Consider the following 16,020-nt stretch of genomic DNA (forward strand, 5'->3'; position numbering starts at 1 on the left):
GTTTGAGCGATGGAGGCTTGAAAAAATGTCCTGAAATGAAGGATCTTACAGGAACCAAGAGCCAAGCAAAAAAAAGTTTGCTAAATTTGGAAAAACCCCTAAATCCAGAGCTGCAGAGCAACACACACACAAAGCAAAGATTGTGTGAGATACATTCATCGGCAAAACTTTGACCCCCTCCCTCCTTTGCTCTTTCATTTCTACCTCTCATTTTCTTACGGTTTTGAAATCGTCGTCCATCTCAAAAATTCTGTATCTTTCATTCCGTTTCCGAAACTCGATTTTCCCTTGTTTTTAAAATGCGGGTTTGCTTTCGTTTCTCCATTTCTCCTTTCCTAGCCCTAGAGCTGCCCAAATTGTAATCCTAGTGCTGCCAAAGTTGTGATAAGTTTGAATGTAATATCATCCGAATCTTTTGAATTTGTTTTCTTTAGCGAAACCAGATTTTCATCAATTTTTATAATGCGGGTTGGATTTTGTTTACGCAGTTCTGCATTTGTAGTACTAGTGCTGCCCAAATTGTTCTAGGTTTGAATGTAGTAAATTGCTCACTTAGTTTTGTACATTTTGGGGTTTCTGTTTTTTCGAGATTTTGTTCAAAAAGGTAGATATGGCTGTCGGAGCAGAGGCTGTACTAGTTTGTGTATGGAGATTTGTTAAGTTTTCCATGAAAACTAGTAGCCTATGTGTGCAGAAGCATCCATTTATTTCAGCCACTTTGTTCTTCTGCTACCTCTTTTATGTATTTTTCAATCTTTTTGTCTTCTGGTTTCCGTTTCTTGTCTGCATTGCTGTTCTTGTTAGATTGTTTTACTCTTCCGGAGGACTCACATTCCTAGAAGAGGTCAAACGGGATGAGAAACGGAGTAGTAATGATCAAGTGCCGTGTGTAAAACCCGATCAACCTGTTGGAGGTGGTGATGTTGTCAACCGAGATGGGAGCTCCTTCACTAGACAGAAAAGCAGACGAACAAATGTTTCGAGAAGGTGCATAGAAGCTGGTGCGCAAGATTATTATAATGTGGGGAAAAACATTTCTATTTCAAAAACTTTGAATGGTGGTTTGATTGGTGGAACTGCATTGATTGACAGAAGCAAGAAAGCAGTCGTGGAGGAGAAAGCTAAATGTGGTTTTGATCAGGGAGAGAGTTCCGCGGCAAAAGCATCAGCGGAAGAAAGTATTCAGGCTCTCGTTGAGCAGCACCATTCGGTCCTAGATTCCGACATTTCAGAATCTCAGTTGTTGTCGTCTGATGACTCAGATGAACAACCGGACAAATTAGAAGGCGACGGGACTAGTAGAGGAGAGGCACAAGAGAGTGGAAACAAGGCGGTGCAGTGGACAGACGATGATCAGAGAAATCTCATGGATCTCGGGCTTTCGGAGATAGAAAGGAACAAAAGGCTGGAAAGTTTGATTGCCAGAAGAAGAGCAAGAAAGTTGTTCAAAATGCAGGTTGAGAAAGGTCTGATTGACTTGGATACTATCATACCAGGTCAGATTGCTCCAATTTTAATTTCGAAAAACCACCCCGTTGATTACGCGAAATTAGCTTCTAGTGATTTGGACACACCTGGTTCAGCCCCTTCCATTTTGTTACCAATGCAAAATCCATTTGATCTTCCGTACGATCCACAAGAAGAGAAGCCGAACCTTATGGCGGATAGTTTCCAACAAGAATTCACGGCAGCTCACCAGAAGGAAATGCTATTTTGCCGGCACGAGAGCTTCTCTTTGGGAGCTGCTTCTTATCCATTGGAACCCAAGAGAAAATCATTGGATGGATTGGGGTGCTCCAGATTTAAAAAACAATTAGGTGAGACGAGCTTTTTGTGTTTCCCACTTTCGAAATTTTTTTATTGCCTGTGGTTCAAGTTATGGTTCTTAACTGCATCCATATTTCTTTTTCTCTGCAGAGATAGGACCTCACGATAGGCATATCGAAAGAATGTTGTCGGGTAAGCATGACGAAGTTATTGAAGCTCTGTTGTCAAAAGCACGCGAGAACATGTCCGACATTGGCAACGGTGCTGATACAGCTGAAAGCATAACTGAATCCCCTCTTCCGGCAACAAGCTCAGTGGAACCGAAAGATGAAGGAAACAGAGAAACTCAGAGGGTGATCGATACAACAGCAACGAACAAGAAGGAAAATAAAAGTGTAGAGATGCAGCCACACGTAACTGATGACAGCAACGACGAGTCAAGCTCAACTTCATACTCCGAAGACGATGAACAGAGTTTTCATTTTGCTAGACCTGGACCCTCTCAAAATGCAGGATCAAAATTGAGGCGTATTCCACCAAAACCCCTAGATTGTTCGATTCCTAAGAGCAAATCTGCGAAGGAGCCGTTGCATGATTCTAGCCCGTCTGCGCACGAAAGAAGCAGGTTGGAAGAACGCTTGTTTTATTCTGAAAGGGGTGCTTGTCATACTCCTACATACTCTATAGCTTCTGACCTACAGGTTGAGGTTTCGGAGGTTGGTTCACCTCCGCTGACAGACGGGGCCAATTCACCCACGGATAGAGAATCCGTGACATTGGATGGCGACTTTGAAAAAGAGTACATGTGGGCAGCGTCGTCTCAATCATCAAAAACAGAAGAAAGTGAATCAAAACCGAGGGACATGCGTGGACTCAGCGAGAAGGACCTTGCAAGCATCAGATTTTCGGGAAACAATAAGAACAGCAAGGATGCTGCTGAATCATCATCGATGCAACCAGATGAACTGGATGATGTGTGCTCGTTGTCATCTTCAATAACAGAAATATATGGAGACGGGCAAGCCCATTCGTTGAGTTATAATGGAAAGAGTTACGATGATGTCGGGCAAGCAGTCGAAAAAGTTAGAAAGCTAAGGGCTTCTAGCTCATGCAATGTACTTTCACTTGAAAATCAAGACGAAACAATGAAATCGAATGAACAGCGGGTGGCTCATCCTTCTGCAAAACTAGAGGTCGGTGCTTTTATGTTGTGATAGAGTAATGTGGCTGAAAAAAATTCTAATAGAAATTAAGAAATGAGTAGTTCAAATTCCAACCAAAGTAAATCACCCAAGTTTGAGCCCATATTCTCGTAGACTCGTGTAAATATCTTTCTATCTGCTAAAAGACTTCCAATTAATCTTTTACATGCAAATACCTCTCTCTCTCTCTCTCTCTCTCTCTCTCTCTGATCAGTTTGGATATTGAACAGGAAACGAATCCTCCTGATGAGACGACAAAGAAGGTGAACCCGCCAGCAGCCAATGCTATTCATAGTTTGAAAGATGAGAAGATGAATGCAGGCAGAGACGGTGGAGACCAGATATTGATTAAGCAAGAGATTGTGGGAGAGCCGTCAAAGGCAAAGGAGGGGACTATTTCAGTATCTAGCAGGCATTTGGAGGGAAATTCTGCGAATACTGCCGAACGTGAAGCTTCCTTGGACACTAAGCATCCTACCAAGGACAATAAGAATTCAAATCGTATTAAGGGAGATCTTCAACAGGAAACTGAAAATGACGACAAAAAAGAACTTGATGCGAAAATAAACTCAAACCCAACTCAAGGCAGAAAGGATGAGCAAGGTACCGTGGAATGTGGAGTTTCTGGTGATCTTAATGCATCAGCTATGCAGAAAGATCTGGTGATTGAAGATGTTGCTGTTGCATCCACTTCTTCTTCATCATCATCATTATCTCCGACATCTGTGTTACTGGAAGATATCTCAAGGGATCAAGCATCCTCGTCAAATTACAATCCTGAAAGACAAATTGGTGCCCCGGAATCTGAGGTGGGAGGCAACGTGAAAAATGATTCATCCACAGTGAAGCCACATGACAGCACATTGTTGACGCCTCAAACTGCAATGCAACCTGTTCACGAATCAACTAGTGACCGATCAAATACAACTGACTCAAAGAAGTCGCAGGTTTGTAACTCCAAGCAACTAAAGATACATGCTTTCAATCGGATTTTATGACTTTTTGTTTCTCTAGTAACATGTTCTCTCATGATTTGTGGAATCAAAATTGTAATTAAAATTAAAACGATTTGACTGATGCTTACATTTCATATAACAGAAACAATGTATGCCTCCAGAGAAGTCCACCGAGGAAGCCAACATCGTACTGACTGAGCAAGCTGAAGAAATTGGAGATTTATCACAAAAAGTGAGAGAAGCAACTTCGGAATTGAAAAAACAAGCTGAGGAAATTGGAAAAGTATCGGAAAAAGCAAAAGAAGCTGCTGCAGAACTTAAAAAACCAGCTGAAGAAACAGGAATTTTGTCACAAAAGGCAACGGAGGAGGCTACTTTAGACTTGAAAAAATCAGCCGAAGAAATTGGGAGCGCGACACAAAAAGCAAGAGAGGTTGTTGCTGAGTTGAAAAAGCCAACTGAAGAAATTGTAAATGTGTCACAAAGGGCAACAGAAGCTGCTGCAGAATTGATAAAACCAGCTGAAGCAATCAAACATAGTTCGGAAAAGGCCACAAAGGTTGATGCAGATTTGAAGCAACCAGTTGAAGCTACATCCAATGTATCACAAAAAGCAACAAAAGCAGCTACACAGTCGAAAATACCTGTTGAGGAAGTTGAAGATGTATCGACAAAAGCAACAAAGGTTGGTGCAGACATAAACAAACCTGTTGAAAAAATAGGAAATATATCACAAAAAACAACAGAAGCTGCTTTAGAATTGAAAAAACCGAGCGATGAAATTGGAAGTGTATCAACAAAAGAAGCCAGGGCTCCTGCAGAGGTGAAAAAACCGGCTCAAGAAATTGGAAATGTGTCACAAAAAGCAACAGAGGTTCCGGTGCAACTGAAAATACCATCTGAAGAAGTTGGAAGTATATCTCAGAAAGCAAGTGATGCTCCTGCAAAATTGAAACATCCATCCGAAGAAATTGGAAGTGTCTCACAAAAAGCAAGCAAGGTTCCTTCAGAACTGAAAAAACCGGCAGAAGAAATTGGAAGTGTATTGCAAAAATCATCACAGACAGCCAAAGAATCAAAAGAACTAGCTGAAAAAATTGAAAACGTACAAGGAAAAAAAATAGAGGCAGTAGCAGAGTTGAAAAAACCAGCTGAGGAAATTGGGAACGTTTCAATGGGAGCAACTGCAGAATTGGAAAAACCGGTTGAAAAGGTTAGGAGTGAATCACAAAGAGCAACTGAGGGTACTGTAGAGCTGAAAATTTTCGGGGAAGAAGTTGGAAGTGCATCACAAAAAGAGACAGAGGATCGTGCAATATCAAACAAATCATCTGAAGAAATCCAAAGCGGATCACAGAAAATGACAGAGGCTCTAGAAAAAATAAAAAATCCAATTGAAGAAATAGGTAATGTGTTACAACAAGCAACAATGACTGGCCTAGAATCGATACTACCAGCTAAAGGAACTGGAAATCTACCACAAAAAACATCAGTGGTTGCTGCAGAATCAAAAAAATCAGCCGAAAATGTGTTGGGGAAAACAACAGAGGATAGTACAGAATTGAAAAAACCACCGGAAGAAGTTCGAAGTGTTTCTCAAACAGAAACAGACGCATCCACAAAAATGAAAGAAACAGCCGAAGAAACCGGAAGTGTACCATTGAAAGCAACTGAGGCTGCTTCAGAAATGAAAAAACCTGCAGAAGAAACTGGGAGTGTATCAACAAAAGCAACTAAGGTCCCAACAGAATTAAAAAGGCAAACTGAAGAAATTGCAGGTGCGTCACAAAAAGCAGTAGAGATTCCTGGAGAATTGAAAAGGCCGGCTGAAGAAATAAGAATGGGATCGGAAAAATCAATTGAGTCTGCAGCAGAATTGAAAAAAACAGCAAAAGAAAACGAAGCAGCGTCACAAAAGGTAGTAGAGATTCCGAGAGAACTGAAAAGGCCAGCTGAAGAAAAAGGAATTGGCTCAGAAAAATCAATAGAGTCTGTAGCAGAATTGAAAAGAACAGATAAAGAAAGTGAAGCAACGTCACAAAAAGCAGTAGAGACTCCGAGAGAACTGAAAAGGCCAGCTGAAGAAAAAGAAATTGGATCAGAAAAATCAATAGAGTCCGCAGTAGAATTGAAAAAACCAGCTAAAGAAAGCGAATCAGCGTCACAAAAAGCAGCAGAGATTTCGAGAGAACTGAAAAGGCCAGCTGAAGAAATAGGAATTGGATCCGGAAAATCAATAGAGTCTGCAACAGAATTGAAAAAACCAGCTAAAGAAACCAAAGATGTGTCACAAGAAACATCAGATCCTGCTACTAATTTAAACAAACAAGTTAAAGCGAGTGAAGACGCATCACAAAAAGCATCGGAGCCTGTTGCAGTATTGAAAAAAACAACTGAAGAAAGTGGAAATGTTTCGCATAAAGCAACTGGGGTTTCTTCAGATGGAAAAACTGATAATGGAGCACATAACGCTACTGATGAAGCTATTGAGGTGAAAAAGCCGATTGAAAAAATTGTAAATGTGTCAACAAAAGCTACAGAGGTTGCTCCCGGATTGAAAAAACCAACCACTGAGGCTACTGCAGAACTGAAAAAACAAGTTGAAGAGATCAAAACTTGACAAAGATTCTAGTGAAGATATAGAAATGTATCATGAACAACAACCAAGGTAAAGAAAGTATACATTCCACGAAAATAATGTTTTTTCTTCTTGGTGATTCGGTGAATAAGCAAACATTTTACAGACCTCATTATTCTACAAACCTCATATATAAGAAAACGTTTTATATAACTCACATACTCACAACATTAATTTTGTTCTCTCTTTAGAAGCTGGAAGAGCAGAATCTTATATACATTGAGTTTTTGAGACTAACAAATCCAAAACTTGTTAAATTGAACAGGTACTCGAAGATTCTCCCAAGAAAGACTCTTGAAGAAGTTACTAATGAAGTTGATGATCGAGTAGTCAGTGACAAGGAATTCCAGAACCAGTTAGAAAACGTTAGTCTGTAGATGGAGGTGCAGGTGGACTTCAAAGCCAGCTGATGCCAGAGGCAAATTAGAAGCCATCCAAGATGTAGAGTGTGGGTCTAAAACTTCTAAAATATGAACAGGCTGTTGATCGATCAAGCCGAAACAGTAAATAGTTGTATAATGATCCATGTAACCGCTGTATAATAATAGATAATATGGTGTTCAATAACAATTTACCAGATTTATTTGGCTCTCTCGAGGATTAGAGTAAGAAACCTTTGTGTGTTTCAAATATTTGTAACATATCAAAATTCTTTTGTATTTCCCCTTTTTTGGGAATTAAATGTGGATATATTTGTTATAAATAGGCAAAAGTTAGAGAAGGAAAAAGAGTACAACTTTACCTGGATTGTTGATATGGTGTTAAGCATGCTTATGTTGCCTCGTTAAAACCTTGACAGGAAAAATCCAATGGGAAAAATCCTAATCAAAGGAAAAAGAGTACAACATGCATGTATCATGGATGATCCCTCTGAATTGTATCTCCCCTGATTCCGCATTCTTCAAATTTGTAAGCCGACGTAATCCGATTCCCTGCACTAACTTCTGAAATGTGCACTTTGGTAGAGATTTGGTGAACAAGTCTGCTAAATTTTCATTGGAACGGATTTGTCTAACTTCAATAACTTTAGCCTTCTGAAGCTCATGTGCACTGAAAAATCTTGAAGATATGTGTTTAGTCTTATCACCCTTGATGAATCATTCCTTCATCTCGGCAACACAGGCTACATTATCTTCATGGATGATAGTTGGAGTGTCTGTCTTTGAAGGTAGACCACATAAATTCCGGATGTGATGGATCATTGATCTTAACCAAGAACATTCACGACTTGCTTCATGTAAAGTAATTATTTCCGAGTGATTGGAAGATGTAGCAACTAACGTTTGCTTCGTTGATCGCCATGAAATTGCAGTATCCCCATTAGTGAACACATATCCATTTTGTGAGCGGGCTTTATGCGGATCGGAGAAAAAACCAGCATCTACTTATCCAACAAGGATCTGGTCATTTGTGGGCTTGTCTGAGTAGAAGAGACTCATATCTGTTGTCCCACAAATGTATTGTAGAACATCTTTGACTCTCTTCTAATGACGAATTGTTGGAGCAAAGCTATAACTGGCTAACAAGTTAACTGAAAAAGCTATTTATGGTCTAGTACATTGTGCTAAATACAATAAAGCACCTATTGCGCTCAAATATGGTACTTCTGGACCAAGGACCAGTTCATCATCTTCTCTTGGACAAAATGGATCTTTCTTAATGTCCAAAGAACGAATGACCATTGGGGTGCTAAGTGGATAAGCCTTGTCCATGCTGATAAGAGCATATTTATGCGACTTAGTTAGCTTATTTTCTTGCATTTTCATAGTTAGTTTGTGTTTATCATAGTGATTTAAGCTATTTTCGTATGTTTGTAGGTCCAATTGGCAAAGTTGGCAAGAAAGTGCATTTTGAAGCATTTTAGAGCAATTTTGGGCTGGATTAGATTGCATGCATGTGGAGCACAAGGAATGGACGTTTTTGAATATCAAATGAAGCGAGGAATGTGCTAAAGAGATGGAGAAATTAATTCAAGACTTCGAAAATGAATAATCAGCTACAAGGGGACCTAAATCCCTTCTAGAAGGCCTATCCATTCTCTTATACATGTGCCGCACCCACCTTTCTAGAAGACCTAGAAAGGTGGCGCCACAAACCCTTCTAGAAGTCCCAATTTCTGCACAAAACATTTTCTTTCTAGAAGCCCTAGAAAGGTGGCGCCCCAAACCCTTCTAGAAACCCTAAAATCTTCCAGAAACCCTAGTTATTTTCCCCCTTGGATTGGGCCAAGCCTTGTGCCGCAAACCCTAAGCCTTTTCCTCTAGAAATTCTGCCAAACCCTAGCCTATAAATATATGTTTTTAGCCATAATTTCGATTACCACCCCACATATAATTCTACACCCCCTTTCAGCCGCAAAAACACCAAATTACACCCTTTGCCGCAACTTTGGAGAAGAAAAAGCCTTTGCCGTGGCTTCCATTGGAGAAGGAGGACCTTGTGCGCAAGCCACCCACAACCATTGGAGTTCTAAGAGTTATTTCTTCCCTCATTTCGTTTCCATGTTTATTTTCTGTTGCTTTTCAATTATTATGAACATGTGGAACTAATTTCGTTTTAGTTAAAGGTGAATTCGAAGTCATGGACATATGTTTAATATGAATTGATTACTTTCAGTTATTGTTTCGTAAAACATGAATGTGATTTACTTATTTGCGTTATTGAGAACCTATTCTTGTGTGTTGATTGAGGATGCATACTTAGTTTGCATGCAGGGATTTGATGCTAGATTATAAGGGAATTTCACCTAATCGTTATGAAGTTATAATTAAAAGTAGTGGAGATTTCTAGTCACAATAGTGTTAAGTAGATTCTTAGCAGGAGTGTCATGCAGTTCGTAGTTACGATTGCCTTATCAATGCTTATGATTTTCATAGAACGTAATGATTTTTTATATGTATCTCAATCATGTTGTTCATTGATATGTATCTCTATCATGTTGTTCATATAGGGAACTTGATAAGAATAATTTGGTTGTGATGCGTTGTCCATTCATTTCAATGAACTTAGGAAATCTGAAAGTTAATTAGTGCGTCCACAATTAATTTGAGGCATTTTCATTCATGGTTTGAAGAAACAATACTAGAAATCAATTTATGTGCATATGTTTCATGTGTGGAGAAGAACCCTCTAACTAGCTTTTCACCCTTGAATTCATCTTAATCTCGTTTTAACTTACTTTGTTTGCTGCAATTTACTTAGTTTTGTCAAATTCGTCCAAAAACCCCCCTCAGTTCGTATTTGGTGTCTTAGTTTAGTTAATTTCGTTTAAATCTTTCCCCATTTAGTATTTTGAGTCAAGTTAGTTTATAATTCGTCCAAATCACTCTTTAGTAGTTGTTTTGAGTTTTTTTAACTTAGTTTTGCTGTTTTGAGTCAATTTGGTCAGTTTTGAGTCATAAGAGTCTAGTTTTTTTGTTTTTGAGTCTAGTTTAGTGTTTTAGAGTTTAATTTGTGTAGATTAGCAGCCCCTTTAATCCCCAACCTAAAACGATCCCTACTTTCATATACTACAATCATAGGGTTTTAATTTGAGTGTCAAATTTTTTCACACCACATGCCAAATCACTTTAGTATTTTTTCCATGTAAGTTGATTGATGAACCAAAATTCCATTAGCACAATGCTCTATCTGCAAGCCGAGACAATATTTTATTTTCCCAAGGTCTTTCATTTCAAATTCGCTTTTCAAATATTCAGTAGTTTTATTGAGCTCTTCAAGGGTTCCAACTAGGTTCATATCACCGACATATACTGCCACTATAGCAAATCCAATATTTGATTTCTTAATGAACACACAAGGGCAGATGACATTGTTGATATATCCTTCTTAGATCAAATACTCACTGAGACAATTATACCACATTCGTCCATATTGTTTTAGCCCATATAGTGATCGCCTTAATTTGATTAAGAACATACCTTGTGGTTTGTTAATTGCTTCAGGCAACTTAAGTCCTTCTGGGACTTTCATATATATCTCAGTATCTAATTCTCCATATAGATACGCGATGATGACATCCATAAGTCACATGTCAAGTTTTTCTGAAATCACCAAACTTATAGTAACGGAACGTAATTGCATCTATTACAGGAGAGTATGTCTCTTCATAATCAATTCCAGGTCTTTGTGAAAAACCTTGTGCAACGAGTCGTGTTTTATATCTTGCAATCTCATTTTTCTCGTTGCATTTCCTTGTGAATACCCATTTGTAACCTACGGGGTTCACACCAGACGGAGTTTGGACTACTGGTCCAAAAACATTTTGCCTTTCCAAGGAATTTAATTCTGCCTGGATTGCATCTTTCCACTTAGGCCAATCATGTCTCTGCTTGCATTCATCAACAGAGCAAGGCTCAATGTCATCGCTTAATATAATTTCAGTGGCTATTGCAAATGCAAACATGTCGTCGATGATTATTTCATTTCGATCCCACAATTCATTAGTATATGCATAATTTATGGATATTTCTTTGCTTTCATGTACTTCTCTCTTCAGGGACAGGTGTCTTATCAAGGACAATTTCTTTTTCTAGAAATACAAAATCATGAATTGTGGATTTATGATTCATTTTCTTTTCCTGAATGATTTCATTTGGGTTCAACTGTGCCCTCATCTTTCTCTTTCGAGGGGCTGAATCTTTTGAACCTGGGGGTCTACCATGCTTCAAGCATGCACTGGATAAATCATTCGCTGCCACTTTATTTTTGTCCAACAAGGACATCAATTCTTACAGGTGTATTTGCAGCTGGTATATGTGACTTTGTCACTTTCGAAGCATCATTAAATGCATCTAGCATTTGATTAGCAATACCTTGAAGATGAACGATCCTTTTCACTTCATTTTCACATTGAGTGCTTCGTGGATCAAAATGAGATAAGGTGGGAACAACCCATGTCAACTCTTGCCGTTCTTATGGAACGGTATTTTATCCCCCTAACGACGGGAAGACTGTCTAATCAAAATGACAATAAGCAAAAAGAGTCGTAAACATATCACCTGTCAAAGGTTCTAAATATCTAATAATAGATGGTGAATCAAAACCACATAAATTCCCAGTCTGCACTGAGGTCCCATTTTAGTTCGTTGTGGCGATGTAATAGGCACATAAACAGCACAACCAAAAACTCGTAAATGTGAAATGTTTGGCCAATGTCCAAACACGAGTTGTATTGATAAGTATTGGTGGCTGTCTATGGGTCTCAGTCAAACCAATGATGCTGCATGTAAGATGGCATGTCCCCATGCAGAGACTGGCAATTTCGTTTTCATGAGCAGAGTGCGAGCTATTAATTAAAGCCGCTTGATAAATGCCTCTGCTAAACCATTTTGAGTATGGACATAAGGAACATAATGTTCAACATCAATGCCCAGTGCCATGCAGTAATCATCAAAGGTTTGAGACGTAAATTCACCAGCGTTATCAAGTCGACTTGACTTAATGGGATGATCTGGGAACTGTGCTCACAACTTAATTATTTGAGCAAGAAGTCTCGCAAAAGCTACATTTCAAGTAGACAATAGGCAAGCATGTGACCATCGAGTAGATGCATCGACCAAAACCATAAAATATTGAAATGGTCCACAAGGTGGTTGAATAGGTCCACAAATATCCCCTTGAATTCTTTGCAAAAATGATGGGGATTCATCATCAACCTTTAGTTGTGATAGTCTAGTTACCAACTTCCCTTAGGAACAAGCCTTAAAAGGATTATCATTTGAGACATCAGTGTGTCTGCTCAATAATGGATGTCCATTAGAGTTGGTAATGATTCTACGCATCATGGTAGATCCTGGATAACCCAGACGGTCATGCCAAAGCATGTAAACCTTTGAATCAATGAACTTCTGGTTCATGATAGTATATGCCTCAATTGTCTTTATATGTGTATAAAATCCACTCAATAAACTACGCAACTTCTCCAATATATGCTTTTGGGTATCATTGGAGGTAATGCATAAATATTCCACATTTTCTACACTTTTCGTTTCAATGTGGTATCCATTTAGACGTATGTCTTTAAAGCTCAACAAATTTCGAGTAGACCGAGTGGCGTACAACGCATTTTGTATGGACAATATTGTTCCATTTGGTAACATAATCTGGGCTTTTCCTGATCCTTCAATTACATATGATTGTCCTGATATTGTTGTTACATTTACTTTTGTAAGTACCAAGTTCGAGAAATACTTTCGATCTCGAAGTATTGAATGCATGGTTGCGCTGTCTGCAAGACAAAAGTCTCCACCATTGCTCTTGTTTTGAGAATAACCATAATTTTTATCCATGTTATCTAAGTAAAGAAATAACAGTTAAAAGCAGTTTATTCATATTGTAATACTACTTTTATTGAATTGAAAATGCGAGCATTAAACCACAAGTACAAATAACAAGAGTATATTAAACATAAATGATTCAATCGGACCCATAAATGATTCAATCAGACCCATAAACTTCATTCCTTCTTTCAATAATAAAGTCTGAAACATCCAAGTGGGTTGTGTTCAATTATCCTGATAAATTGGACACTGGATCAGGTGTTTCCATTGGTTGAGCCTGGTCGAGGAAATTGGTCTCGACACCCTTCTCCTTGACGGAGGCTTGCCAATTGGTTTTGGGTGGGATGCTCATATTCTAATAGCTTGTAGAGCGTAACTACCAGCTAGTTGGTGGTTATTTTATGTTCATTTTCTCCTTTTAATTTTTTTCCTTGTAGTGGTTGATTCGTGTTGGCATTGCGTTAAATAGAATGACATAAAGAAGGGAAAAAAGGAAAAAGAAAAAGAAAAAATTGGAGTTAAATTACTAAATTATAGATACGAGTGCTGTTTTAGTCCTGCATTTCCCTTGATCTTTTATGAACTGTGTGACAGAGATGCTGATTTGGCTGAAAGGATTGGTGCTGCAACTGCTCCTGAAGTCGGGGCTAATGGCATTCGCTACCTTTTGATCGTTGTGTTGCTGTAGGTCATTAGGGACATATGTTTGAAATTACAATGACTGATGAAATTGAATGGATTAGTAAAGCAATTCACTTGAATGAGTTTCGACAGTTGTGCAGAGATCCCAAATGGGGAAGATGCTATGAGAGTTTCAGTGAAGACACTGAAATTGTTAGAAAGATGACGACTGTTGTTACAGGCTTGAAGGGGTACCCACCCGAAGGACATCCAAAGGGATACCCTATTGCATGTGCCAAGCATTTTGTCGGAGATGATTCATATGGTACACATAAAGGTCTAAACGAGGGGAATACCATATCATCTACGAGGACTTAGAGAGGATTCATATGGCACCATTGTGGGACTGTATTTCTCGGGGAGTTTCTACTGTTATGGCATCCTATTCCAACTGGAATGGAAGTAAATTATGTACTTCCGACTGATCCGTTTGATGCAACTTTGCTAACATTAGAATCATATGGTGAAATTCAAACTAACTAATACAGCACAATTTTATTGGTGTTAGATGCGACTTTCAGATATTTCATGGTTGTTTTCAAACTAGTTTCTCTAACGTTAAAAGGTGGTACGTCAGATAAATAACAGGGTTTTTTCTGCTGCAGGGTTTTGTGATTTCTGACTGGGAAGCACTTGACCGACTTTGCAAACCTCGAAGTTCAGACTATCGTTTCTGTATTTCATCTGTCGTTGATGCAGGAGTTGACATGGTAGATATTGAACTCCAAGTTTAAATTGTTTGTTTCAATCATTGATTTGCTCTTCTTTTGTCTAATTGACAAGGTATGCAGGTGATGGTGCCTTTCAGATATGAGCAGTTTGTGGAGGATTTGGTATGTCTGGTGGAGCATGGGGAGATATCAATGTCCAGGAGAGATGATGCTGTTGAAAGAATACTGAGAGTGAAGTTTGTTGCAGATCTTTTTGAGCATCCTTTCTCCACTAGATCCTTGCTAGACATAAGGCTGGTTTGGTATTGCTGTGCTTTGAAAAAAAAAACTGTTTTTGCTGTGTTGTAAGAATAAGCTCATTTTTGCTGCTTCACGTTTTCATCTTTTTTTCATCCAAAACTGTGAAAATAAGCTGTTTTTAAGTGTTTACCAAACATATTTTTGAGGTCAGCTTTTTTTTATACCCACTTTTTATAAAAGCACCTCAGTACCAAACCAGTACATAGTTGGTTGCAAGGTAAGTTCGTAGAGCCAACATGTCTTTTACATTTGAAGGCACAACCATCTTGGAAGCTATCTAGAAGGCAGTTCGAGACGATATAGAAACTTTTTATGAGCTATGTCCGTCGACAGAGACCTTAGCACGCCAAGAGGTCTCTTTTGCTTAACTGTTGGTGAAACGGGTGATAATTCAGTGCTTGTGATCTCCTTCAATGGAGCTGATGTTATAAGCTCAGTTACTGACAGATTCCCCACACTGGTGATTCTGATATCAGGAAGACCCTTCACTTTAGAGCCCCAACTCTTGGAAAAGATGGATGCTCTTGTCGCTGCTTGGTTGCCGGGTAGCGAAGGAGAGGGAATTACAGATGTTATCTTTGGAGATTATGACTTCGAGGGAAAACTACCAGTTTCATGGTTTGAAAGTGGTGGACAGCTTCCCATGACCCCTTATATCCTCTTGGCTTCAGGTTGACATACAATAAGGGAAAGTCCTTGCGCTAAAATCACTGGATGACTGAGGCCGTTCTCAAGAGTAAACTGAGTTTCCTGAGTCTGTTTGGGCAGAACCACAGTTCAGGAATGAATTTCCTCCTCAGTATCAAATGTCTCTGTACTTAATTGAATGTATGAATTCATCCTATTCTTTTCTTATGTTACCTTATACCGTGCCGCTGGCTCCTTGTCATTATAGTTCGTGCCAGCTGACTTGGCACGAACTGTGGACTGTGAAGTTTTCTTAGAGCGGATACAAATCATACGGTCAAAATTCGATCAATGTACAGTGTCAGTTTAATTCGGTTTCATTACAATAAAGAGAGAGAAGGATAACGTTTCCAGTCACATATCTCCCGACTAAAGCTTTGTATCCCAACTGATATTATTGACAATGGTATGTTTTAATTTGTTCAACTGTTTATCCGATTCTTATTACTCACACAGAAATGAAATCGTTTAATCTGTGATTACATTAACTAATGTTGTTCACATATGATATATCTTCTGCTTTCCGACCATCCATATTCTTTACTTTGATAAGTAGAAATAGGTCCCCCACAAGAGACTATTCCCAGATATCTCCATTGGGCCACTGAAGCGAAGCATCATAGAATCAAACCCTATTGAAAAGTCCACCCATATCTTTGCTTTTGATATAAACCAGGAATTAGAGACTATGGAGCCCTTTCTTAGCAGGGAGCCCGTTTAACTGTAGCATAAAGGGGGACTTAGGCCCCCATAGGGAATTCTGCTGTGCATTTTAGCTACTGGCAATTTGAGAGAGAAGAATCAGAATATAAGTTGAGAAAATGGAGAGAAAACAAG

At 38.9% G+C, this 16,020-nt stretch overlaps 3 protein-coding genes and 1 pseudogene across 6 annotated transcripts; 3 read left to right on the forward strand and 1 right to left on the reverse strand.

Moving 5' to 3' along the window:
- Window positions 1-158: 158 nt before the first annotated feature.
- LOC126615495 (uncharacterized) lies at window positions 159-3,750 on the forward strand. Its single transcript, XM_050283309.1, has 4 exons — window positions 159-1,817; window positions 1,918-2,960; window positions 3,200-3,631; window positions 3,718-3,750. Exons 1-4 carry the CDS (start codon window positions 611-613, stop codon window positions 3,748-3,750), a joined length of 2,715 nt encoding a protein of 904 aa, XP_050139266.1. The 5' UTR covers window positions 159-610.
- LOC126617464 (uncharacterized) lies at window positions 2,996-4,983 on the reverse strand. 4 transcript variants are annotated; one of them, XM_050285523.1, is made up of 4 exons: window positions 4,822-4,970; window positions 4,570-4,632; window positions 4,054-4,128; window positions 2,996-3,860 (listed from the first exon to the last, which is right to left on the reverse strand). In XM_050285523.1, exons 1-4 carry the CDS (start codon window positions 4,881-4,883, stop codon window positions 3,803-3,805), a joined length of 258 nt encoding a protein of 85 aa, XP_050141480.1. In that variant the 5' UTR covers window positions 4,884-4,970; the 3' UTR covers window positions 2,996-3,802. The 4 variants fall into 4 exon arrangements, with proteins under 4 accessions (XP_050141480.1, XP_050141479.1, XP_050141477.1 ...); XM_050285522.1 differs by lacking the exon at window positions 4,054-4,128 and having other exon boundaries at window positions 4,822-4,983; XM_050285520.1 differs by lacking the exon at window positions 4,054-4,128 and having other exon boundaries at window positions 4,570-4,983.
- Window positions 4,360-7,166, forward strand: LOC126617463 (uncharacterized). Its single transcript, XM_050285519.1, has 2 exons — window positions 4,360-6,593; window positions 6,829-7,166. The coding sequence occupies exon 1, from the start codon at window positions 5,100-5,102 to the stop codon at window positions 6,543-6,545; it is 1,446 nt and encodes a 481-aa protein (XP_050141476.1). The 5' UTR covers window positions 4,360-5,099; the 3' UTR covers window positions 6,546-6,593; window positions 6,829-7,166.
- LOC126615496 (uncharacterized) lies at window positions 6,571-15,530 on the forward strand (annotated as a pseudogene).
- Window positions 15,531-16,020: the final 490 nt, after the last annotated feature.

The sequence above is a fragment of the Malus sylvestris genome, chromosome 3, assembly GCF_916048215.2.
Source record: "Malus sylvestris chromosome 3, drMalSylv7.2, whole genome shotgun sequence".
Taxonomy (NCBI): Eukaryota; Viridiplantae; Streptophyta; class Magnoliopsida; order Rosales; family Rosaceae; genus Malus; species Malus sylvestris.